Raw genomic sequence first — 26019 nt, forward strand, 5'->3', positions numbered from 1 at the left:
GTGTCCCCAGGAAAGTTCCTGCATTTCCTCCATCCACTTCCCTCTTTGCTGTTCTGGAAAATCCTCCTGGTGCTTCCCCCTTGATTTTGCACATGACTAAATCCCACGGGTCTTGTCTCATCAAATCAGGGGCCCCAACGGCTTCTCCCCAGTTCCTCCTGTGCCTGCAGAGTCAGGCAGGGGTGCAGACCTGGGCCCAATACCCGCTCCGTCCCCCACACCCATGCCCTGGAGGGTCCCCAGCGGTGTCTGCGGGGGGGCACTGCTGGGGTGTGCAGACAGCCCCAACATGACCGAAGGCTGCATCCAGCTGCTGGCCTGCCTGGTGTGCCTCCTCCTGAAGGGTGAGTCTCCCCGCTCAGATTCTCCCCTCCTCCAACAGGCCTGGGCGGGTGTGCCCAGGCAGGGCTGTGACTGGGGCGCCCAGACCACCAGCGCCAGGAGTCTAAGTCATCAGAGGCAGCCAGCCCCTGGGCTCCCTGAGCCTCCATGTCCCCACTGTCTGTTCCCCCATTGCTGTGAGGATCCTGAGGTAGTGGGCTTCTCTGGGGGGGAGGGGGTGGCAAGTGGACAGCCCAGGCCCTGAGCAGATGTGGGGCTTTGCTGTCCAAGGGCTTTGTCTGGAGGACACAGCCAAAAGGAGAAGAGAGGAGAGCATGAAGGTCTGGGGAGTGGGGCAAGTTCACATGTGCAACAGCACATGACAGAGGGTAGCCCGAACCCACAGCAGGCACGCGGCGAGCTGCATGCCCATGTGGCCCAAGCAGCCAACATGCCACTTGTCAGGATGCTTCCGTCCACCCAGCCAGCCCCCCTCCTCGCACCCCAAAGCCAAGGCCAGGCTCACCCGCCAACTGCAGCTCCTCGGAGAGCCCCAGAGCACCAGGCATGGGCCCAGGCATCTGTATTTGCAGCCCTTTCCCAGGCAATTGCAATCTGCTACTTGTTGGTGTCTGGGTCCCCAGCCCAATACTCAGCAACTGAGACCCCAGGCCACTGGGGACAACCCCAGATCTCTCAGCTATCAACCTGCCTTAGGGGGGGGCTTCAGTTCCCAACATGGCACCATAAAGTCCCTGCCTGAGGCTTCCTCCCTCCCTCCCTCTGGGCATCTGAGCAGAGTCCGAACTGGTGTAATATGGGTAGTTATTGGTGCTCTTCCTAAGGGTCAGGGCCTTTGAGGACCTCCAAGGCACAGAGCCCCGAGAGATAAGAGCTGCACAGATGGGTGGTGCTAGGGGCCACACATACTCTCTGAGAAGGGGACAGCCGAGTCACACCATGACCCTCCTGTACATGTCTTTGGGATATGGGAGGGAGGGAAGAGCATGGACGTCCCGCGCAGGTGGCAGTTCTGGCTGGACACCGAAGAACAACTGGACCCCAAAACTTCTGAATTCTTTGAGAAAGACAAATTTCTAAAATGCCATGTGACCTCCTTGTTCTTACTTTTACCCAATACTGTTTTGGGGCATAAACAAAAGTCTTGGACTCTTCTCCATCAACAGCTTGAGACAGTCTTCTCAGAGGCTGATGGATTTACCTCAGTGAGGGTCTCAGTGACAAAGTGAGGGTCAGAGTAGCCAGGGAAAGAGCCGCAGACAGATCCTGGGCCTCCTCTGCGTTCACACCTCTCATGGCCCTAAGCCCGTTCAGGGTGACCCCTGACTTTGGTGACCCTCTGGCACCTGCTGCCCATCCTCAGGCCTTGGGGATCCTCTCAAGACACCCCTTTGTAGCTCCACTGTGATCCCTCTGTCCTGAGCCATCTTTCCATTATTTTGCATTTCCTCCCTCCCCGAAGGTCACTTGCCATTTCTCACTGCTTTTAATGGGCCTAACGAATGGAAAACATTCTCTAGATGTTGGGCTGGGCACAGAGGGTCCGCGATAATGTCATCCAGCTCCATGCTGTATGGCTGTGACATAGATGAGAGACTAGAATCCTGTCAGAAACAGGATGGCAGAACCTTTCCTGAGGCCCAGCTTCCGTTAGGTCACTCAGCTTCAGCGATCATCTTCCAAGAATCCCTCACACCTTTTGTGAGGGCCTCCAGTGTTCCTCGGCTGGCAAGTTAATTGAACAAACAGGTTAGTACTGTGCAGAAATGAAAAATAAACAGTCACTGAACAAAAGCCTGACTGTAAGGACTCTGAGGAAGGCCACTTGACCATTGGAACCTCACCCCAGCCCACACCTCATCTGGCATAGTTTAGACCCTGATAAATCCCTAATGAGAGGATGGAGAACCACCAGCTTCCCTGAGTTCGGGCAAAAAGCTGGCTGTGTCTTCCATGTGGTCTAAGAGGATCAGCCTGCAAATGTTTAATGTCAGTGTATCAAGGACTTGACACCCCCAGTCAGCTTCAGAGCCCTATTGCTCTGTGGTACCCACCACACCAATGACCTGCTCCCTCAGTGGGCTGGAGAGAGAAGAAGTCTAGAGACATGACTTTGCCACTCAGCCCTGGGAAGAGGGCACACAGTCCCCATTCATCAGCAAAAGGGCCTGTGACCCAGTTTGACAATGTCAAGGGACACCGAATTACTTGCCTAGAGATCACCCGGGAATGGTATAATCTAGAACATCAGGCACACACCAGATGCTTCACCATGAAAGAAGGAATTTATGGAAGACTCACCCAGAGGTGGGGTTGAGGTTCCAAATCCAAGGCAGGCCTTGTGTGCATAAAAGAGGGTTTTGCTCCCTGGAATCTCAAAAAAGATAAAAGGAAGAAGCAGGAGGGAAAGGAAAAATGGCACCAAGTCCCTCCGTCTTGAAGCTGGAGTGTTCACCCCTTCCCAGGCTCCCTCACCAGCCCAGCCATGAGGGGAGGGTCTGGAACCTTGGGGAAAGAGTGGGCCTCCTCAGACCTGTTTTCAGGGTCCGGGTTCCAGCTCAGAAGCCAGTACCTCCCCGATGGTGCTGAAAGACATGGAAGGGCTGCTCAGGGCCTTGGTAAATGTCACCAGAATCCAGGGAGCTTCCAAGGAGCTTGGACAGCTGCCAAAGCAAATGCAGCTGCTCCCTGGGCAATTCCTGCTGGGCCTCCCCACCTTCACCTTCAAGGCCTCCTGGGAGACTCATCCAAAGGTCTCTGTGTGAGCGGGAGCCAGAGCTTGCCTCTTGGAACACCATTCCAACAGGAAATACCCCTCTCCCTGTGATGGGAGCCAAGATCCCTCTGTGTGCCTGCTCTGAGTCTAGACGCCTGCATACAGCACAACACACAGGGAAGGGGCCGGTGTTGCCGTCTGAACCCCACTTCAGGCTCTTACTAAACAAGGCTGGCATCTGTGACCAACTCGGTGTTCTGGTCAAAGTGAAGAACTGAAGTACAAGGAGGTTAGGATGCTGCTTCCGGTGGGCCAGTTGGCCTTTTCAAGTCCCCTGGGCTCTCTGGGACCCTGTTCCCCCTCCCCTAGAAAGGGCATAATGATAGCACCTGTCAGGAGAGCTGAAAACTGAAGTGAAGTGAAACTGTCTCCCAGGAAGACCCCCAAAGCACTGTGTCCTGCTCCCCCCTTTATCCCACTGTGCATTGCAACCTCTATGAGAATGTCCCCATGTGATCTCTGCCCTCCCACAGCTTCTGGGTACCTGGGCAAAACACAGTTAACAGGCCATGATCACACAGTGGAAATACCTCTGCCAGTCCTGGGGCACCACACCCGGGCATGGGGACCCGGAAGGTGGTAGGACAGTGAAGACCTGGTGATGTCTAGGAGGGAGGTGTGAGTGTCCTGTGCTAGGAGCCACGTTCAGACAGAGAGGACATTGTTTGCATCCCTCTCCTTGCAGCCCCTGTCAGGCTGGAGTGTAATTCCTGCATAGTCTGCCCTCTGAGCTCCAGGTGGCTGCTAAGTTAGTCTTTGGCCTGTGTCACCCCAGCTCATATCCTGGCGCCCAGCTTCGAGTGAGGAGAGGCCCAACCATTGTTTTCTCACTGATGAGAGCAAAGTAGAAATCCTTCCCCGGGAAATCCGTGCAGCCTGTCTGAGTTCTGGGGAGGATTGAGTTGGATATTGTGAGAAGTGCAGGAAAACTGAGGCAGCAGCTGGAGCATCAAGAAGTAAAGAGGTACCCTCTTCAACCAGGACTGACCAAACCTGCAGATGTTCCAGAAAGCATTTCTCAAGTTCAGAACTAGACCCTCTGAGTGTTAACAACTAAGCAAATCAGATCTAACCAAGAATGAATGTTGAATTCTCTGTTTGGGTACAAAAACATTCACTTCATTTGTCCAGAAGAATAGACATTTGAGTTAAAAACAGATTGGGCTCTCTCTCAAAAAAAAAAAATCAGGTTTGGGGAAGGTAGCTATGATTTTACTAGATTTTTAAAATTCGCTTTTATAGGTGGTACCACTGCCCACACACCTGGTCTATGGGTCCATACACTCTGGGTTCCCCTGCCCCAGGGGGATGGGGAGAGAGGATGGAGAGTAACTGGGATGGCCCCCAGAGAGGAAAAGACTCCATGGATCCCTGGTGGCCTCAGTGGGCTTCCTAAAGGACCCTCATGGGGAGAGGGTAACAGGTTCCAAGAGCGAGGGTGGCCCTCGTGGTTGATGCTAATGTTCTAGTTGGTTCTGTGCAGAAGGGAGGTCCTGACCTGGAGATTTCCCTCAATAGGAAGGACTCCCTGGAGGTCAGCACCCCAAGAGCAGAGGCCATGGGAACCAGCCCGGCTGGATTTCTCCCACCTCCTGCCTTGTGACACTGCCTTTCCTTTCTCATTTGTCCTTGGCCCCATTTTCCCTGTGGCTCCTGTAGCTCGGCACCTGTGGAAGAACGTGTCATCTGCTAAGCCCTTGGAAATACAAGGGCTGCAATGTCATCTAAGGATTCTCCCTGGGGGACACGGTCAAGTCCTGTCCTCTGGCATGCAGAAGGTGTCACCTGAGCTTCAGCATGCAAGGACCAGGATTAACACCCCTCTCCAGAGCAGCACATGTGCACAAACACACAGCAGGGCCGCCTGTGTCCTCCTGGCTGCAGGCAGAGCTGAGTGTCCAGGCTGTGGCTCGGCAACACTCCCGAGCTTCACACCAGGGGAGAACAGTGCCCAGAGGCATTGGCATGGACCAACTTGTGGCTGCCAACCTTGGTGTCCAACCTGTAGCCACCTGTAACAGCCTGTGTGGGTCCCGGCCTCTGGGGAACTCCACTTTGACCTAGAGTCAAGAAGAATCTTACTGCCACCTCAATATACAGCTTCAGAGCATCCCTTTTCCTCCCAAGACCTGTCCCCCCTGTGCACACAGGTGTGTATTAGAGCATTTTCCGCGGACTCCGCAGCCCTGGGTTTGGAAAGTGACTTGGTCTGTCCCTAGCTGTGTGACCTGGGGCAGTTACTCAACTCTGGGGCTAAGTTAATTCACATCACATGTAACCTGGAATCATTATGCTTACCCCTAGGATCACTTGTGAGAACAAAGAGAAATACCACAGGGGACCTGTTCAACACTGAGGCTTACAGTAAGGTTTTTTTGGTTTTGTTTTTGCTTTTTAAATAGGTGCACTGTAGCACTGTCCTCCCATTGTTCATTGATTTGCTCGAGCGGGCATCAACGTCTCCATTGTGAGACTTGTTACTGTTTTTGGCATATCGAATATGCCACGGTAGCTTGCCAGGCTCTGCCCCGGGCGGGATACTCTCGGTAGCTTGCTGGGCTCTCCGAGAGGGGCAGAGGAATCGACCCAGGTCAGCCGTATGCAAGGCAAAAGCCCTACCCGATATTGTTATTGGTGGGGAGAGAGGCGGGCGCTGAGATCTCAGCTGTGACCACGGGGTCGCAGGATTTTTTTTCCTGCAGGGTTTGGTGGGTAAAAGAGACCCCCTGGGCCTACAGATGAGGTGGGGCCGCCAGGCAAAGGGGGGAGGGATGCGGGGAGGGGATGTCCTGAAGTCCATTCCTCCAGAGATGCGTCTGGAGTTAGGGGATGGGTCTTCAGATTGAAGTCCTGGGTTCCCAGATCTCCAGGGGCTGGTGGGGTCCTCGGGGGGTCAGCGGAGATGCGCCCCGCCCTTCCCCCCCACACACCCACCCCTGGGAGCTGATGCACGCCCGCCGCCCGCAGGTGCGCCGGCGCAGCGCTGGTCCATGCAGGTGCCGGCCGAGGTGAGCGCGGCGGCGGGCGAGGCGGCCGTGCTGCCCTGCACCTTCACGCACCCGCACCGCCACTACGATGGGCCGCTCACGGTCATCTGGCGCGCGGGCGAGCCCTACGCCGGCCCGCAGGTGTTCCGGTGCGCGGCGGCGCGGGGCAGCGAGCTCTGCAGCACGGCGCTCAGCCTGCACGGCCGCTTCCACCTGCTGGGCAACCCGCGCCGCAACGACCTCTCGCTGCGCGTCGAGCGCCTCGGCCTGGCCGACGACGGCCGCTACTTCTGCCGCGTCGAGTTCGCGGGCGACGTCCACGACCGCTACGAGAGTCGCCACGGCGTGCGGCTCCGCGTGACCGGTGAGCGCGGAGCGGGTGTGCGGGGCTAAGGGCTAAGGGCTGAGAGCTAAGGGGATGCGGAGCTAAGGAGCTAAGGGCGAAGGAGCTAAGGGGATGCGGGGCTAAGGGGCTAAGGGGATGCGGAGCTAAGGGGCTAAGGGCCTGTGCTGCTTAAGGCTGCAGGCTAAGGGCTAAGGACTAGTGGGATGCAAGGTCATGGGTCTCCTCCAGCCTCCCTTCTGTGGCCTCCTGAGGCAGGTGGGTCTCAACCCTGAAGGTTCCCCCTGGGAACTAGTCCCAAATGCTGAATCCTGGGTGCCAGAGAATCTCAAAGGGCTGAGTTTGCTCTCCCCCACCCAAAGAAACACCAGAGACTTCCTGTCTGAGGAAGCACTGGGTGAAGTGTGAAATAGACATTGTAATGAAGCCCACACCCCCAAAAATATGAATGGCCCCAAGAGCTCTTTAGGAGTGAGTCATCCTAAACATGGCAGATTTTCTTCAGGAGAGACAGTGAGGTGCTTGCCTTGCACACGGCCGACCAGAATTCGATCTCTCCCTAGCAGGCACCCTATATATTCTCCGGAGCCCACCAGGAATCATCCCTGAGCGCAGAGCTAGGAGTAAGCCCTGAGCACCTCTGGGGTTACCAAAAAAAACAAAAATATATTCCCCTCAATGGAGTGTATGCTCTGGGCATGCACAGGAAGCCCATCAAGCACTGTTAGACCTGGGGGTGTCAAGATGAAGATGCTGGGGGCCCAGCCCAAGATATGGGAGGGGGCGCTTATCAAGCTGGGGGCACCTGGGAATAAACTGCCATAGCATCCTTTCTCTTGGCACCTGCGGCACCCATCTCCAGGGGGCGCTGCCGAGCGCATCCCGGACCCACCTCTTGCGGCAACCCATCCTGTGTCCAGTGTCTGTGCCCCTCTGCCCTGCCACACTCCCCTGGACTCAGTGAATGGGCCTCAAGTTTAGACCTGGGTGAGGGTGTCTGGGAGTGGGATTGCCATGGAAATCGCACCAGCAGGCAGCCCTGAACCCTGAGTTACAGCAGTAACAACCACCACTGGGGCCGGGGAGGTAGTACAGCCGGGAGGGTACTTTCCTTGCACGCTGCTAAGCGGGGTTCAATCCCTGGGGCCGCATATGGTCCCCTGAACACAGAGCCAGGAATAAACCCTATAGCTGAGTATGAACCCCCAAAACCTAAAAATAACCACAATTTAGTGAGTTCTTGCTATGACCAGCTGTCCCCACTCCCCCCTGCCCCAAATACACACACGGCCACAACTTCCCAATAAGGTCAGCGTCCCCGTTTTACACTTGGAGAAACTGAGGCACAGGGCGGAAATAGCTTGTCCAAGGCATACCTGGATTGGGATCCCGCAGCTCAGCGCCCGCACCCCTGGGGGATGGGAGGATCCCCCCAGCCCCTGAACTTCTGTAGGAGGGTCCCCCTCGCCCTCGTTCGCCACCCCGTGCACCCTAACTGCTGTCGCCTTTCTGCATGCCGCAGCCGCCCCGCGGATCGTCAACGTGTCTGTGCTGCCCGGTCCGGAGCACGCCTTCCGCGCGCTCTGCACAGCCGAGGGGGAACCGACGCCGACGCTCGTCTGGTCGGGCCCGGCGCTCGGCAACAGCTCGGCCGCCGTCCTGCAGGCGTCGGGCCCCGGGCACGGCCACCAGGTGACCGCGGAGCTGCCGGCGCTGGCCGAGGACGGCCGCTACACGTGCACGGCCTCCAACAGCCTGGGCCACGCCGAGGCCAGCGTCTACCTGTTCCGCTTCCGCGGCGCCTCGGGGGTCCCGCTGATGGCGCTGCTGCTGGGCGCTCTGGGCCTCAAAGTGCTGCTGCTGCTCGGCCTCCTGGCCGCCCGCGCCGTCAGGAGCCGCCCAGGTGGGTGCGCGGGAACAGAGCAGAGAGGAAGCTTCTGGGGAGAGAAGGGGGTGCAGGGATAGAGACCCAGAAAGCAGATCCCCCTGGGACAGGCAGTGATTCTGCTACAGGGCCCGGGGTACAGCAGGCTTTACCAAATAGCACCCGAATATTGGGACATCTTGGGGCCCCGCGGTGTGTTGTAGGGATGCATGAGTTCGTTTTCTGTCTTTGGGAGGTGACAATAGAGTGACAGCAGTGAGGGGTGAGCAGGTGGTGCCAGGTGCAGTGAGGGTGAGCAGGTGATGTGACAAGCAGGGAGGGGTGTGCAGGTTGTGCCACCTGCAGTGAGGGTGAGCGGGCGTGAGAGGCATTGCCCCGGGGCTGAGGGGTTGCAGGAGTGCCAGCTGGCTCTGGGAGGTCTAGGAAAAGGGCCGAGGGAAGGTGGTCTACAGACCCGGGGCGGGGTGGGGGCGGGGGTTTAATCCAGACCTGGGCACGCATGCCCTAGGGGAGCAAGGCTGTCCTAAGAGAAGGTGAGAAGATGGGGTGATCGGAGGTGCTTGCTCTGCACACAGCCCTGGCTGAGCTGCACAGGAACTGTTCCCTCTTCTGCAGAGAGAAGTTCCTCCTGCCTCCAGGCCCGGGGCCCCGCCCTTAAGTGCGTGGGATGAGCTAAGAAGTTGCAGCTGCCCTCTGAGAAATGCTGGCTAAGCGTGCTGGTCCTCGCATTGGGGGACAGCATTGGGTCCCCAGGGAGAATGGGACCCCCCCACCCCTCTTCACGTCTATGGGCCACCTCTGGGAGAGGGGTTGCCCTCCGTGGAAATCGCACCACTCCCAAGTCTTCCCACAGCGGGGGCGGGGGACGGCCTGCAGCCTGTGGGGTCATGTTAGGTTCATGGTCCCCCTCTCTCTCACACACAGAGCACCAAGGCCCCCAGGACCCCATCCCAAGGTAAGTGGACCATCCTGCCCCACCCTGCCCTAACCCCTGCTGACCAAGGGACTCAGGCTCCTGGGGGTCAGTGGCAGGGGATGAGCCTGGCCGAAGGTGGGGGTAGGGCCCCAGGTTCCGGGTCTCGGCCCTCTCTGGAGCTTCCCAAAGACCCTCTGAGCGCACTGAGCCCCGCCCCTGCCCCTCTCCCCGCCTCCCTTCATGCTCCCCCTTTCACTGGGTCTCAGCTGGGAAGGCGCCAGGCACAGCTGCCCAGGGTCCCTGGTGCTTGAGGGGCCGTTTTCCTCTTGTCTGCTCCCTTGATGTGATTCTCGGAGGCTGGGCTTCCTCTTGGGGGCATCCTAGTTGTCTCTAGCCGGCAGGCCCCCCTGCCGTCAGGTGCTGCTGAGGGCTTTGCAGGGGTCCATCCTCGGGGTCCAGGTGCTGAGGGGAGTGCCCTGTCCCAGCCTCTCACTGTCTGTCCAAGAGAAGGCTTGTGTCCCACAAGATGCAAAGCAGAGCCCCCCTGGGGGCCGGGGTCGCCCAAGGAGATAGAGCACAAGCCTGGCCTGCGGGACCCCTGGGGTTGATCCCCAGCCCTGCGTGGATCCCTGTGCACTGCAGGAGTGATGCTGAGCACCACTGGGGCAGTCCCCAAACCAAAACAAAATGAAAGAGAGGTTGGGGGGGGGGGCGAGGGGAGGCAGGGGTCTGTCTGGGGCAGTGGGTGGGTTGTCCTAGGGTCACTCTCTTCCAGAGCTTCCAGGTAAGCCCAGCATCCCCTAAGTGGGGACCTGTGCCTGAGGACAGCAAAGACCACTGAGCCAGGGGCAGCCTCCAGCCGCCTGCTGGGAAGCCTCCACATTCTCAGCTGCCTGTGCCCCGCCTTCTCTGCCCACGGGCAAGCCCCCAAGGCACTTCAATCCCAAAGCTGCCGGTGACCACGTGCGGGTGGAATCTCTGCAGCGAGCTGGCACTGCAGGGGGATGCAGGAGAAGGCCGGCCTCAGGGCCCCGCTCTAATGGGGGACGGGTAAGCACGCAAGCAAGATGTCCTTTGGTTCCAAAGGAGGCCAGTGAAGGAGGCGACAAGCCCCCACCCAGGCACTCGGACAGGAGAAGCTGGGACTGGAGTCAAAAGGGCTGTGGTGGCAGCGGGTGGGGTGCCCTTTCCTTGGCCTCTCTGGGCGTCCTCCAGCGGGGTGAGCAGAGGCTGCCAGCGGGGGTCCCAGAGACACGCAGCAGGCGGCTGAGCAAGGCTGCAGCCAGGCAGGGGGATGGGGTGAAGGTAGGCGGCCAGGGCGGGGGGTGGGCAGCCTGAGGTCCAGAGACAACCAGGAGGCCGGAGCCTGGAGTTCACCCCCGAGCCCTGAGATGGAGATGCAGGGTGGCAGGTGGAGACCAGCACACAGAGGTCCAGAGGCACCTTGCGAGGCCCCAGAGGGAAAGCAGTCGGTGCTCCAGGCAGGCCTGGGGCTCAAGGTTTGGAAGTCAGGGGCGATTTTTATATTTGGGGTGCTCCCAAGTGGTGCTCCCCTTCAAGGGCTACACCTGGCAGTGCTCGGGAGACCATATGGTGTTAGTCGGGACCAGGGACAGATCTCCCTGGGGTGCTGTCACCCAAGGGGCACCCTTTCCCCACCCCGTCAGGGCTCTGCTGTCCCTTCATTGCATCTGGAGGCCCTGTGGGAGCCAGGCACCCGCCCAACCCACCTGGCACCGCCCCCCACCCCCCTCATCTGTCTGTCCGTCTCCTTCCAATTCATTCCTGGGCTGTGGTTTGGGCCACAGAGACAGACCCCTCTCTCCTGGAGGCTCATCTGACGTTTCCCCTCCCCACAGGCCCCAGGCACAGGAGTCCAGCTACGAGAATTTGAGCCACATGAGCGCCCAGAGGCCCCTGGCGTGTTCACCGTAAGGGGCCTATGGAAGCCGGCAGCGCATGTGGCCCAGGAGGAACCTGGGCCAAGGCCAGGCCCAGCAGGGACGGACCCAGGCAGCCGCCTGCAGGGCACACATCCAGGGCATTATGTCTCGGAGGCTCGGGGACTCCTCCACGGACCTCTGACCAGAGCCCTTGTGATGGTTATGTCACTGGGGTCAGCACTTTGGAAGCATCTGTGTGGGATGTGTGTGTTGTGTGTGCATGTGAGTTCTAGCAGGGAACTTCCAGAATATGTCCTTTCGTACCCAGCCCACCAGGGTAAAGCAGGCTGGACTGTGACCCGCTGGCTGAGTGGCCAGGGCCCGCTGCTGCCGGAGGATGAATTGCTCTTCCCTCAGGAACAAGGCATCCTGGACGCGACAGGCTTCTGGGAAGCACAGAACTGTCTGTGCATGTGGGGGGGGGGGGGCACAGAGAGTGCCTGGGCAGTGGACCCCCAGCCTGGCCGAGAGAAGGTTCCAGACAGCACACCCCTGGCTGGAGCCGGCAAACCTGTGTTCCCCAGCACACTGAATGCTGGCCGCTCAGCAGTGGGGAGAGGCCCCCGCCCCGAGTGCTGTCCACTCTCTGAGCCCCTCTCTCCTCATGGGCTGCTCGGTACCACCTCAGGACTCCTGGGAAAAGGCAACAGCCATCATCTCAAATGATTGTTCCTAGAAACGTCTGTCCTCAGGCCTGGAAAGCTAGGAGGCTAAAACAGCCCTGGCTCTGATCAACCCCCACCCCCAACACCACCCATCTTCCTTCCGGAATGAAGAGGGTCACGGGTACCAGCCTTTCGCCCCTCTGGCCTGAGTCCCGCCAGGCTGGCCTGCTGGGGTGCAGCCTTCCTCACTCACCCCGCTGAGTGAGCCAGAGTCCATGTGCTTGGGAGAAGGGGAGATGTGCATGGAGACGCCACAGAGCAAGCACTAGACACTTGTGGGGACATGTTCCCTTCCCTCCAGAACTTTCCCGGGCACTGGAGTGGTGTCTGAGGCTCCACGCAGGGAGACGGCCTGATGGTGGAGGCCACATCCCGAGTTAGGACGTGGGGCAGTGGGTGAGGAGGGTCGGGACAAGAGGGTGGTATGTGTGCGTGGTTACAGGGCCAGACGGGCTGGTCTTTGCCCTTCTAGAGAGGGACGCTTGAGGGTGTTTGGAGTGAGTCCTGGCTCACCAGGGAAGTCGTGGTGGACACAGAGCACCGTGTCTGGGACGGTCTTGGCCTTCACAGCAATGAGAAGGGGCAATGGCAGTTGTGTCTCGCATGCTTTGTGCCGGGAACTGAGGCAGGAGCGCGGGGACAGGGAGAGGAAGTGGTCAGTCAGGTGGGGTTTCTGCGGGACAGGGCTGCTCCCCCCCCCCCGAGTTCCAGGCTGGCCACAGGCAGTGCTGGCTCTGCTCCGGGGAGCCTGAGCACTCCGGGGGGACCCACCTCCCCATCAACGCACCACCCCTCGTCCTGTGGGCAGCTGGTTCGGAGGGGCAAGAAAGTACTAGAACAGTCTTTTCCAAAGTGGGTGATTCCTGCTTCTGGGGGCGTGGGGGGACTTGGGGTAATCCCATGGGGGACACTTTCTGTTTGTTCGAGACAGTAGCTTAGTCTCTTGCATCCCTCTCCTCACGCCAGCTGCTGGAGGGAAGATCAGAGAACAGGGTCAGTGGACTCGAAGCCTCTTGTCTGGCCAAGGACTCATGGAAAACCCTTTTCAGACTTCAGTTGAATCTACACAGTGAAGAGAGTGGTGTGTTTTGCGACCCCCACACCCCCCATCCACCCTCCGGCTGTCAGCGGGTGTGGGGATTGGAAGCTTCTCAGGGCAGACTATGCCCCTCAAATAAAAGTGTTTTTGTGAAAAAAAAAAAATTCCAGGGGCTGCTGAGTAAATTCCCCTCTTCTCCCCCTCCCCAACCCCTGCAAAGGGGCAAGGTAAGGTGGGTGAGTCCGGAACCTCTGCTCTCACCCAGTGCGGGCAGAGCAGCCCCTCTGAGGGAGACAGGAATGCAGGAATATGATGACTTCCATGAAGGCGGCACAGGACGGTTTGTGGGTGCTGAAGCAAGAGAGGCCGACTCACTCCAAGAAGGCTTCCAGGAGGAGGGGCCCCCTGGGGTGGCCTTCGACATTCATCCCCTGGAGTCTGGGCCCGAGTCCTGGTTGCTGGATACTGCTGAGGGTCCCCAGGAAAGCCCCGGAGCAGGAGGAGGAGCAGGGGGTGCGAGTAGGGGAAGAGGAGAAGGGAAAAGGGTTGGAGACTCATCAAAAAGATGGAGGAAGGCCCAGTGATAGAGCAGGTCACCCAGACTTCCAGACCAGGGCTGCGGGGCTACCCCCCCGCCCACATACTTTCAGGCAGTAAAGGAAGCCCAAGCAGGACAGGAAGGTGCAGAAGGCCATCGTGGAGGCAGATCTTGAGTCTTCACCCTCCAAGAGCCACATTCCGGCAGCATGTCGTGGGGTGTGTTTCTGTGAGGGGGACAAGGGGCTTCCAAGCCACTTTCCAACCTGCAGTTCAGGTTGGATCACTGTATCACTGTCATCCCATTGTTCATCGATTCGCTCGAGTGGGCGCTAGTAACATCTCCATTCGTCCTCGCCCTGAGATTTTAGCAGCCTCTCAACTTGTCCTTCCCAACAGTGCCACATTGGAGGCTCTTTCTCGGGTCAGGGGAATGAGACCCATCATTGTTACTGGTTTTGGCATATCGAATACACCACGGGGAGTTTGCCAGGCTCTGCCGTGCAGGTTGGATAGGGTGGCCAAACCCAGACGGGGCAGGGAGACACACACCACCTTTAGGAGCCTGGTCTGGGGGTGGGGGTAGGGGGCGGCAAGAGGGATCCCCAACTGATGTCAGCCCCTCACCCACCATGGCCCATAAACCAGGCAAGGTTCGTGGGTGATGACAAAGTCCCTGGCCCTCCCTGGCCCCCACCACTGCAGGGGGCTTCCAAAGAAGACCCTGCACCCACTTGGCTTGCTGTATCCCTCTTTCCCATCCAGCCCCACACACAGACAGTGGGAGACTGAGGCATCATGTACCCCTCTTATCCCACCATGGTTTCAGCCTCATTACAGACCTTTGGGGGTCCTCCTGAGCTTCCAAGGTCACTAGGAACTATGTATGCCAGTTTGGGGGGACAGTTGGGCCAGCCCTGGTAGTGCTGGGGTCTTTATTCTGGCTCTGCACAATGCTCAAAGGACCATATGGGGCGCCAGGGTTTGAGGTGGGCTCGCCCGCATGCAAAGCCTTAACTCTATTTCTCAGGCCCATCTGTGCCAGTTCTTTACCTCCCCCGCCCCCACCTGCCCCACACTCCTGCCAGTTTCACTTCTCTTGGAAACCAGAGGCCTCCTGCACAGAACTGTCAGAGAACAGCCTGCCCACAGTGACCTTTCTAGTTTTACATTTTCCTTACCGTGACTTCTGCATGAAAGGGCCCAGCAGGCAACTTGCCAAAAACGGGATGTGTCTGCCACGTGTAAATTAAACAGGAACCTCATTTCTTTGTACAAGTTTACTTAACTAATGCTCTTTTCTTCCTGTTTCTCATTCTGTAGAAACGCATCATTTGTACTCGCGTGTACAATGCTGAACAATGAGTAGGAAGTAACTAGTGCACATTTAGTCACCCAAATAAAGTGGCTTGGAAAGTTGCAATAGACGTTGGGGGAGGCAAAGGAGCTGACACTTCCCTAGTACTTCTTGCCACTTGAGTGATAAATAGTACTTCTTGCCACTGGAAGATAAAAAAGGCCAATTCTGAGGCTGAGTGGCAGATGTCATGGGTATGTTTAAAAAAAAAAGTTTTTTCTTATAACACATCCAAAAAGTTAAATGAAAAACAGAAATACTGGGACTGGAGAGATAATAACAGCAGCTAGGGTGGTTGCTTGTACAAAACCAAACCGAGTTCAATCCCCAGCACCGCCTAAGGTCCCCTGAGGTCACTGGCTGTGATCCAAAATCAAAAATACTATGAAGAAAAAGACAAGTTATGTTCAAGAATATTTTTTAGTGATACTGATGTCAGTGGACCCCACAGATGGCTCACGTGAGTCAGGAGGAAGACAGTCACCTTCTCCCACTCGCCTCTGCCACCTGGGACCCACTGGGAAGACTAGGATTGGTAAAGTCTGTGACCAGCCCCTGCTCAGCATGGGCCTGAGCCCCACCTGCCCCACAAGGTGGCCGTCGGGCCACACTTGAAGTCCTCTTGGTCCGCCAGGCACGGGAGTTGATCCCCACCACCTGATTTCTCAGGGAGCCACGGACTTAGGCTGGAGCACAAATTTGCTCTTTGCAGGAAAGGAGAAACCCGTCCCAGGCCTTATCCAAGGTTTTTGGGGTTCTTGCCTCGTCTCACAGAAAAGAGCTTCAGGAGTAGACAAGCAGTGAAGTAAAACCGATTTTATTTGGGGGGCTTTTGAGGATGTGGAGGGAGAGTGAGTGAGTGAGTGAGTGAGAGAGAATAACACAGCTTCTCCAAGGGTGGCGAGAGCCTTGAACAGGCTTCTGGACTGGGTTTTATAGGCCCTTCTCAGGTTATCTTAGTTCTTGGTTCGAAAAGTTCTGGAGTCTTCACTGGGCTGAATCACTAAAGTTAATCGGATTAAGAGATACAGATGTGAAAATCATCAGCCATACAGGCAGGGTGGGGGGTGGGATGGGGGGTATACTGGGGTTCTTGGTGGTAGAACATGTGCACTGGTGAAGGGATGGGTGTTTGATCACTGTATGACTGAGACTTAAACCTAAAAGCTTTGCAGCTTGTTTCATGGTGATTCAAATAAAAAATAAAAAAATAAAAAATTAACCAGTTCACTCACACACACACACACACACACACACACACACACACATACACATACAGAGGTGTCTGAGGGTACTGAGAATTTCCTTCCTGGCAAGGGGTCAAATTTCCTCAGGGTCTGCTCTTACCAGATTTTGTTTCCTTCCCAAAATTTTGTTGACCTAACTTTCATTTCATTGCCTAACTTTCCCTGTCTACCTGCCTATGTCAGTGTCTACCTGCCTATGTCAGTCATTATCCTAAAATATAGAGAGTAGTTTTGTTTTCTTTCAGATTTTTGCCATGAGGAACCAGGACTGGGTCCAGCCTAAAAGGAACTTAGGTCCCAGTTCCTAAGAGACCCCTATAATGCAGGAGGACCCTCATACACCAGAACAAAGCTGCCAGCACGGGGGGGGGGGGGGGGTTTGCTCCACTCACCGGAGGCTCACACAGATGCTTTTGTTTAAACCAACCTGCTTACTTCCAGCACCACACTATCCATTTTGCTTAATAAAGGCCCAGTTAGGTGAGTAGGAAATGAGTGAAAGCAGGAAAATGACTGATGACTCCCTCCTCAGAGACTTTCATGGGATCCGCATACACGGGGAGGGGAGCCTGGTGGGCAACGCTCATGTGCAGTTCATGTCTGCAGGCGGCTGGCTGAACGTGAGGGCCAGTACCACCGAGTGTCCACGGGACTGTCGGTGCTCAGTCCACACTAGCGACCAAGTCCCTGGCCAGGAACAGGCTGAGGTCTGGGGTGAGGACACATCATCTCTGGCCACCTGCAGCTGAGTGCCAACTTGGTCTGGGCCTGGTGCCCCGTGTCCTGCAGTCTTCGAATAACACGGGCACCTCCCCCATGGTAGGTGTGGTGGGGCAAGAGGAGGGAGAAGACACTGGGCATTTGGCCGGAAAAGGTCCACTGGGGCAGTGGTAGGGTCAGGCGTGGGGGCAAGGACAGAGGCGGGCAGGCAGGGGCAGACAGGAAAGTGGGCCCCTCTGAACAGGAAAGCCACGAGAACACGGGGAAGATGCCCATTGGTAGCTTCGTGGGTCAGAGCACAGCCTGCAGAGCGCCGCCACCACCAAAGGGCCCCTCCGCGGCTTTTACGTGGCCTATGAGCCAATCCCCTCTCCCAGGACAGCCTCAGCACGTGCAGAGCCTTCAGCCAGCATCCCACACCGTCTGCGGCCCACCTCTTCCCTTGCACGAAGTTCCTGCAGTTGTTGCCTGAACCTGAATAAACGTTCTTCATGGTCTTGGTCCTCTTGCTCAGTCATCAGGTAAGGGCTAGTGAGCGAGTCTTCTGAGGCCAGAACTGCCCATCCAGGGAGGGGGCAAAGGGGAAGGTCAGACTGCAGACCCAAGCCAGTAAAGGGTGGGACTAAATGAGTCCATGATGTCCCCAAGGACTTTCAAAGTCACAGTTCTCCAGTATTTGCTTGCTACAAGCATAATTTATTTTAAAATTCCAACTCCCCTGGGCAGCAGAGATGCTTTCACACCTCAAGGCGGCAGCTGGGCTGTGCTGGGCAGCATGGACAGTGATGAAGGGGGTGACACATGGTTGAACGAGCACTGGATTAGGGGGTGGGGGGGAAGAGGGTCAATTTCTTGTATGAGACTCTCCTAAACTCAACCAACTGAAACTCAGCACAAGGGCCGGGGAAGGGCAGAGGGAGGGTGCAGGCGTGACTATACCAAGCAACTGATGAGAGCTAGGATGGAGCCTCGCCTCAGGCTCCTGGGAGCTCCGAGTCCTGGCAGGGCACCGAGCAGACCCACCTGCAGGACCCTGACAGCTGTGCCTGCCAAATCCGACCAGCAGAAGGTGGGGTGCAGGGGGATTCAGTGTGTGAGGGATCCAGGTAGAGCCGCCGAGCAAGCACTGTCCATCAGCTGATGGCCACTTCCCTTCTCTGGCCAGCATGAGCAAAGTCTGTGGCAGCAGCCCCTGTACCTCCCAATCTGGCCCTGCTTGATCCAGGGGTCCCTACAGCACCCTGAATGATCTTGGACCCTGGTCCTGGGAAGGAGCACAGGCCACTTCCTTGGGAGGGGGCAATGATGCCACCACGAGAGCTCAGATTCTTCCCAGCGCTTTCTAGCCCAGAGCCCATCGGAGGAAACAGACCTCAAACAGCACCCCGACAGGCCGCACCCCACCCCCACTGTTAGTCAGGCCAGTGGGGTTTAATCCAACCCAAACGGGCGAAGAAAGGGCACAAACCAAGAGCATTCCTGGGGAGCCCACAAGCACCCCCTCAGTGCCTGCGGGGAAGCCACCAGCTCCCTCAGGAGAGGGAAGGGTGGGCGCCTACTGACGGGCACGCGCGTGTTTACACTCTCCTCACCTCGCATGGACACGTTCTCTGGGCCTCCCGGCCTCCTGCTGATGGCAGGTGTGTGGACACGCTCTCCTGGCTTCCTGCTGACAGGCCCGTAGGTGGACATGCTCTCCTGGCCTCCCAGCCACACAGGGTCAATGCTGGGACTTGATGTTCACTCGGTGGGGAAACCTTCCCACAGTCAAACAGTGAAAGACGGAGTAGAAAGGAAGCACTTTTACTGACCGATAATCCAGTTACAGTTCAGACACATGAGATGACATCGGCCATGAAAATCTATCAGCTTCACCCACTGAAATCACCTCATGAGCATATGAACAGACACAGGGAAAGAGAGCCCTAAAAAATAGGTTCTTAGAGGCTACAACCAAAGATTGATTTTATTTTTTTTTAATCATCCTTACAGACCAAATACATTATAAATATTATAAACCTTCAAAAATGAACAGATTCCGCATAATTTTTCTTTAAAGTGGATATACTGTCACTCAAAATGTTCACATTCTAGGGTACTGATCGTTGCATCCTCCTCAAAGGATGCAGCACACAGAATACTCCCTGACGGGAATTCTTTGATGCTGAACCAGCACAGCAAGCTGTCCGCAGCTTCAGAGGGTTCCCTCCACACTGCAGGGGGGCAGACGGCTGCTCAGAGAGGAGGAAACACCCCTGGAGAGGCTCTGAGCCAAGTGCCTCCTCTCCGGGATGGCCACGGCCAGCAAGGAGAGCTGGAGGCTAAGGGACAGAGATGACCTTCATCTCAGCATGTCAACGAGGCAGAATCTTCTCATCCAACTCAGGAAGTATTTAAAAAAAAAAAAGGCAGCAGCTTCTACAGGCTTCCAAACATTGGAAGCAGCACTCAGGAAGGAAGAGAGACATACTCTGAAGCATGGTAGAGCCCCGTCTCCCAAAAGCACTCAGATCGTGTGGGTCAATGAACTCATCGACAGCAGAGCACTAGGCCTGCTAGAGAAACGAAATCCATGCTGAGCCCACCGAATGACAAATATAATGACCGGAGTCAAACAAATTCCTTAGTTTCCCCCTAAGGAAAGAGCAGGCCAAGTGCAGGACGAAGGATAAAAGTGGGACTGTGGGTCCCAGAAGGTGCGGGGCTCCTGGTAAGAGGCCACATCTCTGCCAAGTCTCTTGCCCTGCTCCACACGCCGTGGAGCAGATTTCGGCAGGTTTGCTAACTCCCTCCAGGCTACACTGTGGAGTGAAGAGTTAAGAAGGAGCCAGAATCAAGCTCCTATCGTCTGCCTGGCGGCTGCAGCAACCACAGTACTGCAGCCTGGACTCACCAAGAGTTGAGTTGTCTGAAGTTACCTTAGCGTCGCCTTCGATGGTGGACGCTGGCTCTGGGCAGGGAACCTCCCTGTCTCTTCTCCTTCACCCTCCCACAGGAAGGCTTTGCAGTGAGCTCAGAACACCACAGGGTGCCCTCAGGAGGCGGGTGACAATGGTGCCAGGAGGCGCGCTAGTGGACATGGATGGGTCCTTCCCTCTGCCCAGCCCTAAGCATCAAGATCCAGGGGGCCATGTCTCAGATGACTGACCAGGACCCTGCATTCTGATCTCCCGTTAAGAGAGCCCATGCAGTTCCCCCCGCGTGAGAGATGCAGAGCCTGCCAAAGCATCTCTGACTCTGATGGAGCATCAGTCGGGGGTCCCGGGTGAGGATTCTATGGAATTCCCCGAGCAGTGAGGTCTGGTGCAAGGAGTCCTGAGTATAAGGTGAAATAGGGGGCCGCAGGTGGAGCTGCACAAGCCAGCCTCCCTGGGGTGCCCTGCACGTGAGCCAGGCTTCACTGTGAGCAGCGGTACCCAGTGGGGGCTGCATGCCCCAGCTCAGGGGACAGAGCAGCTTGCAGCCCCTGGCACAGATCCAGGCATCCATGCACAGCAGAGAGACCCAGGGCTTCCCAGGTCCTCTGAGGGGCATGTAAATGGAGACAGTCTTGGGGGCTACCGGATGTTGTCCAGATAGTGCACTTCCGGGTAGAGACAGTTCACCAGGAGAGCCAGGAAGCTCTTTCCGTCCTGGAGGCAGTGGCCAGGCTGCCGGATGAAGTGAGCGGCCTGGGAGATCTGCTCCTGGTACTCCATGTACTGCTTACTCAATGGCAGGGACTCAAGTGCATTCAGGGCCTACAAGACACGGGAGACGAGAGGGTTAATACTGCAGATACCAAGCTTGTAGCCTTCCAGTGTCAGCCACTGGCATAACCATGGGCCTTCGGGAAGCCCTCTGAGCTGGACTTAGAGTCCCAAAGGCAGAACTGGTTAGCCACTAGGGGGGACCACACGTCAAGCATCTGACATTTCCTCATCTGGGCACCCAGATGTGTTCCCCAGCCTCCCCTTGGAGAGCCTAGGTGGCACCAGGCATTGCCTGGTCCCCTCCCCCTCCCCTGCTCCCGTGCCCAGGACTCCAGGTGGACAGCCCCGGGCATGCTGCCTGAGAGAAGCCAGGTGTGCTCCAGGTCACAGGATAGCGCCCCGCCATGCCTGGCCAGTGCTGTCCCAACAAAGTGTTGAGGGGCTACTGAGGGCAAAGCAAAGGGCTTAGCAGCCCCCCAAGCACCAAGCTCAGATCCCGTTCCTCCAACTTCTGCCAGACCACAACATGCAAATCACAAAGAAAATGTCTCCTGGCTCCCCTCAGGATGATGAAAAGGAACTTGTATCTCCCTTTACCACCAGACGAGAAGAGAAAAAGACTGAACTACGAAGAATACGGACACGAGGGAAACACAGGCCCCTGAGGGTGGGGTGAATGGGTTTGCAACCACCAGGTCACTTGCCCCCAGGATTCGGGATGCTTCCCCTCATCAGCAGGGCCCCTCCTACTCCCACGGGGTTCCCCTTTCCTCTCCCTTAGGGAGGCTGCTGGGCTAGAGGGTGAAAGAAGGCATCTGGTTGGCCCAGTAAAGGTCATGATCTTACGGATAGAAACTGAGCTGGAGGCTTACAACTAAAGTCTCGGGAGGCTGAGGACAGCAAGCACTCTTAGGGTGCCAATCAAACAACAGGATTCTGTGCTGAGTTAACCAGTGTGGACAGAGTTCCCTCTAAGGGCAGGAGCAGAAAGAGGCACCCCCATTAACTAGCACCCCCCATCTCCCTCTCCCCGTCTTTGCTAAAATCCAGTGCTGAGGTGGTGCATGGTGGGAGTAACCTCTGGAAAGACGAGCACAGATGGGCCGGCATGGGAGCTACCACGGTAGGTCTAAAGGAACTTGGGCAACGGGGACACGGGGACTCAGGACAGCAGATGACCTGGACACAGACTCCCCTATCACCCCCAGGGGGCTAGTCCACCCCCTTGGGACAGTTCCTCCAGCAGTGGCGGTCCCAGCAGACAAGACAAGCAGCGGGACTGGACGGGCCTGCAGACAGAGGCCTCGCTGCCTGCTCTCTCATGCCCAGCGCCACAGACCTTGAAGAAGAGCAGCGACGGGGGTCTGAGCGCTTGACACCCGAGAGAGAACTGCAGAGGGCTGAGGCCACGGGCCCGGTGAGTGCCCCCTCGCTCGGCCCAGCTGCCATTCGGGACCAATGACTCAAGTCTCTCGGAGTCCTTTTCCTCACCCACAAAACCGGGAAAACAGAAGCTGCTGTGCCACAGGGTACCTGTGGGGGTCCGAGAAGGAAGCCGGGAGACTCGCTCAAGCCCAGTTAAACTCAGAGCAGTGCCCAGTGTGCTGAGCGCTCGAGGGTCCTAGCCCTCATCTCACATGGAAGCTCCGCACCCAGTCAGCCTGACCAACGCAGAGCTACAGGCCCAGGCCCGCGCTACGTGTCTTCTGTGCTTTCCAGGCCCAGAGGTGGGGGCTGGCAAGGGGTCCGTGTGAGTCCTTCCCCCTGGGAGCCATTTCCTTGGCGATGAGCAACAGCTCAACTAGCCTCCACGGCACTCGGCTGGGGCCTCGTCAGTGCCAGCTCCTGGCCCACGGCAGCCTTGTTCCTGGGGCCAAACTCTCTCCCAGCCCGGCTTGCCCATGGCCTTGCTTCAAACTGTCTAGAATGCAAGGCCAGGACCCCAGGTAACCGGGTTCCCACGAGGAGGGCACACCGGAGCACGCTCTTGTGTGTGCCCAGAAACCACCGTGGCCCTCGGGAACGACTAAGCTTCCAGCTCCCTCCGCGCCAGGGAAGGCCAGGGCAGACACGTCTACTCCTCAGACCCATGTCAAGCTTTTGACTGACCTGCTGAGCTTTCGGCGTCAGGTGCAATTCAGTGCCAGGCTTCAGGCGGATCTGATCCTCGGCAGGCACCTGAACGCAGAGGAAGGCGGCCATGCCTCGGGCAACCACGCGGAACCTGAGTGAGGGAGACCAAGCAAAGGGCTGAGAGTCAGCAACTGAGGTGAGGCAGCCCGTGAAAGCAGACCCACCAACAGACCCACTGCTATCAGTCCTTTCCAGAAAAAAACTTAAATACAACCGAGAATATATCCCGGCCTTCTATCATCACCCCCCAGTGCAAATGTCAGCCAAACTCATGAATGGAAGTACTGGAAAGGAGCTGGGGAGATGCTCAAAGGGCTGAAGTATGTGCTGGCATTTCCCCAGATCTGATCCCTAACACTATGTAGCGTGACAAAAAGCATGACCCATCTGACACCAACCCCCCACCCTCCAACAACAAAAAACACCTCTTAGCAAATATCTGGAAAAATCAGAAGTCTCGGGCACAGCTGGCAAGAATGTGAAAAATGCTACAAGCATTACAAAACACAGTTTGACAGTTCAAGTCAACCCTCTGACCTAGAACTCGGCTCCTGGGCACAGACTACAAAGTACTGAGAATGTTTTCTAGCAAAAACTGATGGATGAATTTCACAGCAGGCCTAATCACAGGAGACAGGAGAAGGAAGATTTCCAGATGTCTGAGAGGTCCATTAATGAGGCCTACTCAACAATGGTATATGAGTCGGTCATAAAAAAGAATGGAGTATTGATGCAAGCTAAAATATGGATGAGTCCTGGAACTTGACAGTAATGAAAGGCCATATATTTTATGATTCCATTTAGACAAATGTCCGGAACAGGGTATTGTTAAGAGGGAAAGCTGAGGAGTGGCTGTCAGAGACGCAGGCAAGCAGGCGAGACTGAGTGGCACTGCTTATGGGGCCAAAAACATCCTTCGGGTGATGAAAATGCTCTGGGCTCGGCACTGAGGCCTGCTGGGACCCCCTGTGTATATATACTGCTGACTGCATGCTGAAAGCCTTATCGAGATGAGTCTTATGTTATATGTACTTGCTCATACTTTAAGTGAACCAAAATCACACCGCCCTGCCAAATGGGGAAAAAGTTGTTAAAAGCTAGAGAAATAGCTCCAAGGGCTGTGTGTGAAAGGATAGGGGGCGCCCCTCCCCAGGTTAGATCCCTGAGCATAGCCAGGTGTGGCCCAAACCCCACTCTAATAATAATAATAATAATGATAATAATAATAATAATGGTGTTGACTGGCAAGAACCTGGTGGTTCCAAAGGTGCAACGACAGGCTGGGATGTTCCAGAACAATGCCAAAATCAAAATCAAATTGCATGAGAACGGTCATTTCAACAAGACAAGAAACAAGCTTGAAAAGAAAACCATGACACAAGTAAGTACCAGGCGATAAAATGGGAGCCTTGGGGCAAATTCTTTCATGCCCTGGAATTTCTCAGCAAGGCGAACCTAGACTGGTTTCTCATTATCAACTCTTCTCATCTGTTGACTTTCACTCATCTTGGCTTCACAGTTCTGGTAGGCCGAGTTCCCCCTCCCTGGCTAGGACCTGTGCCACTGTACTGTACGAGCACAGTACAGTGCTCATCTGCCTATACTCAACCTCCCACTGCACACCACTGGCTCAGAGTCCAAAAGAAACCCAGAGTGTCTATTTAGCACAAGACACTCTATTCAAGATACACTAAAAACATCTCAACCTAAAAAAAAAAAAAAAAATTTTTTTTTAAGTTAGAGAGAAGGGACCCCACTCAGTAGTATTCAAGTAGCTTGATGCTCTGGGAACCACATACAGTGCTGGGGACTCAAAGCAGGGTCATGGCCACTGCCCCATGCAAAGCAAGGACCTTACCTCTCTCACACTCCCCCTGGCCTCCACAACATGTAGTTATTTTAATGAGAAATAAATGAACACGTTTTTAAAAACTATGTCACTATAACCCACCTCTGTTTTTTCCCTTGCTGTCTGGGCGTGGGTGGGGTCCTAGCTCCTAAGAATCGACCCGAGCATCCCCCCGGGGGGTCCGAGCTGGAAGGAGTGGCAGGTGCTTCCCTACCTATTAGACAGAGGCGACTTGCGGCCCAGGCCAATCGCGCCCAGGAGCCCAGAGCTGAGCCTCTCCTCCGCCACCAGGCTCTGCCGGCTCTGTAGCAGGAGCAGAATCCGAATGACAGACGCAGTCAGAACCGTGTCGCTCTGCTCCACCTGGACCAGGGACAGCTGCAGGACTTGGTGCCACCACAAGAACAGCTTGGCCTCTTCCTCTGTGGAGCTGGGCGGGGCCAAGAGGAAGAGGAAGTCACAGCAGTAGGTTTGGGGACGCTCCCACTTAACCCGACAAGTCTACAGTGGTATTTTCATTTAGGGGACGTACAGTACTCTCAGGGCTCAGGCGAATGCGCCAGAGTATCAGTCACCAGGGGACCGTGAGGCTGTCACTTCCTGAGCTCTATGCCTCTATCCAAGGCGCTTTCTGCTCTTTCCCGTAATCCCCAACAGGCAGACACAGGGGCCCTCAACAGGGAGGAAGCCGAGACTGGTGCTCCCAAAAGTCTGCTTTAAGAAGTAAAAACCTGCTCAGCAAAGCTCGTGCAAGTTAGAATCTTCCTACACAATGGCCCTGTACCCCAGCACTTGCCTCAGCTGGTCCTTGCTTGGGCAGCCCCTGACTCTGGGCACTTCTGGGAAGCCTCCGGTCCTCTGAGGGCAGGGAGGGCGTGCAGGCACAGCCAGAGACCAACCTACCTCGGGTACACCTGCTCCAGCCACTTGCTTAGGAGGAGCAGCACTTTCATCTCGTTCCTCAGCGTCTGCTCGCTGTTCAAACGCTGAAGCAAGTAGACGTAGAGCGTGAGGTAGCTGCCCAGGTTCAGGCACTCCTGCAGGAACTCCTCTATGGTGAGCTCGGGCACCTGAAGTGACACCAGGATGGGGCCCCAGCCTGGGCTCTGATGGAGCAAGTCTGCAGACGGAGCAGGGCAGGGAACAGTAGCGTCAGGATCGCAGCCCAGCAGGTGACCACCCTCACCTCCTCGTGAGCTTAATGTAGGCCGGCCCTCCTTAAGTCACCTCACCTGCGCCTCCGAAGATGAGCCTGAAAGACCAGGTGACCACCCTGCCTGACCAGCCACTTCTGAGTCTTACCTTCATTCATATCACACTTAGGCATGTCAGGAATATGTAGGCTTTCCCAAGGGAAGTTAAACTACTCTAGCTATCTGTATGCCTACTGAGCAAAGCTTAATTTGAGGCATATCTTGACGAAAATCCTTGAAAGTGCTTCATAAGTTAAAACCAAACAAACCATTTTGATGATGCGCCCAACTGAGGTGGTGATCTTGGAGGTGCTGAGGGGATCAACACCTCCCCTGATCCCCTGGGGACCTGGGCTACTTGGGGCTGGACAGGGGTGGGTAAGGGCATTTCCCAG

General features: G+C 56.4%; 2 protein-coding genes across 2 annotated transcripts in view; one reads left to right on the top strand and one right to left on the bottom strand.

The window, feature by feature from the left end:
* The first annotated feature begins 289 nt into the window (after nucleotides 1-289).
* SIGLEC15 (sialic acid binding Ig like lectin 15) lies at nucleotides 290-11184 on the top strand. The gene is made up of 6 exons (XM_004606139.2): nucleotides 290-344; nucleotides 5423-5482; nucleotides 6086-6484; nucleotides 7971-8351; nucleotides 9258-9288; nucleotides 11109-11184. Exons 1-6 carry the CDS (start codon nucleotides 290-292, stop codon nucleotides 11182-11184), a joined length of 1002 nt encoding a protein of 333 aa, XP_004606196.2.
* A 7520-nt stretch (nucleotides 11185-18704) lies between these two features.
* EPG5 (ectopic P-granules 5 autophagy tethering factor) overlaps nucleotides 18705-26019 on the bottom strand; it is a 92841-nt gene continuing 85526 nt past the window's right edge. Inside the window, exons 41-44 of the mRNA XM_055126474.1 lie at nucleotides 25335-25551; nucleotides 24646-24861; nucleotides 22559-22673; nucleotides 18705-20497 (exon numbers count right to left, since the gene is read on the bottom strand). Coding sequence (XP_054982449.1) covers nucleotides 20315-20497; nucleotides 22559-22673; nucleotides 24646-24861; nucleotides 25335-25551 — 731 coding nt within the window. The 3' untranslated portion in view covers nucleotides 18705-20314. The remainder of the gene's footprint in view (nucleotides 20498-22558; nucleotides 22674-24645; nucleotides 24862-25334; nucleotides 25552-26019) is intronic.

Source organism: Sorex araneus, chromosome 2 (assembly GCF_027595985.1).
Source record: "Sorex araneus isolate mSorAra2 chromosome 2, mSorAra2.pri, whole genome shotgun sequence".
Taxonomy (NCBI): domain Eukaryota; kingdom Metazoa; phylum Chordata; class Mammalia; order Eulipotyphla; family Soricidae; genus Sorex; species Sorex araneus.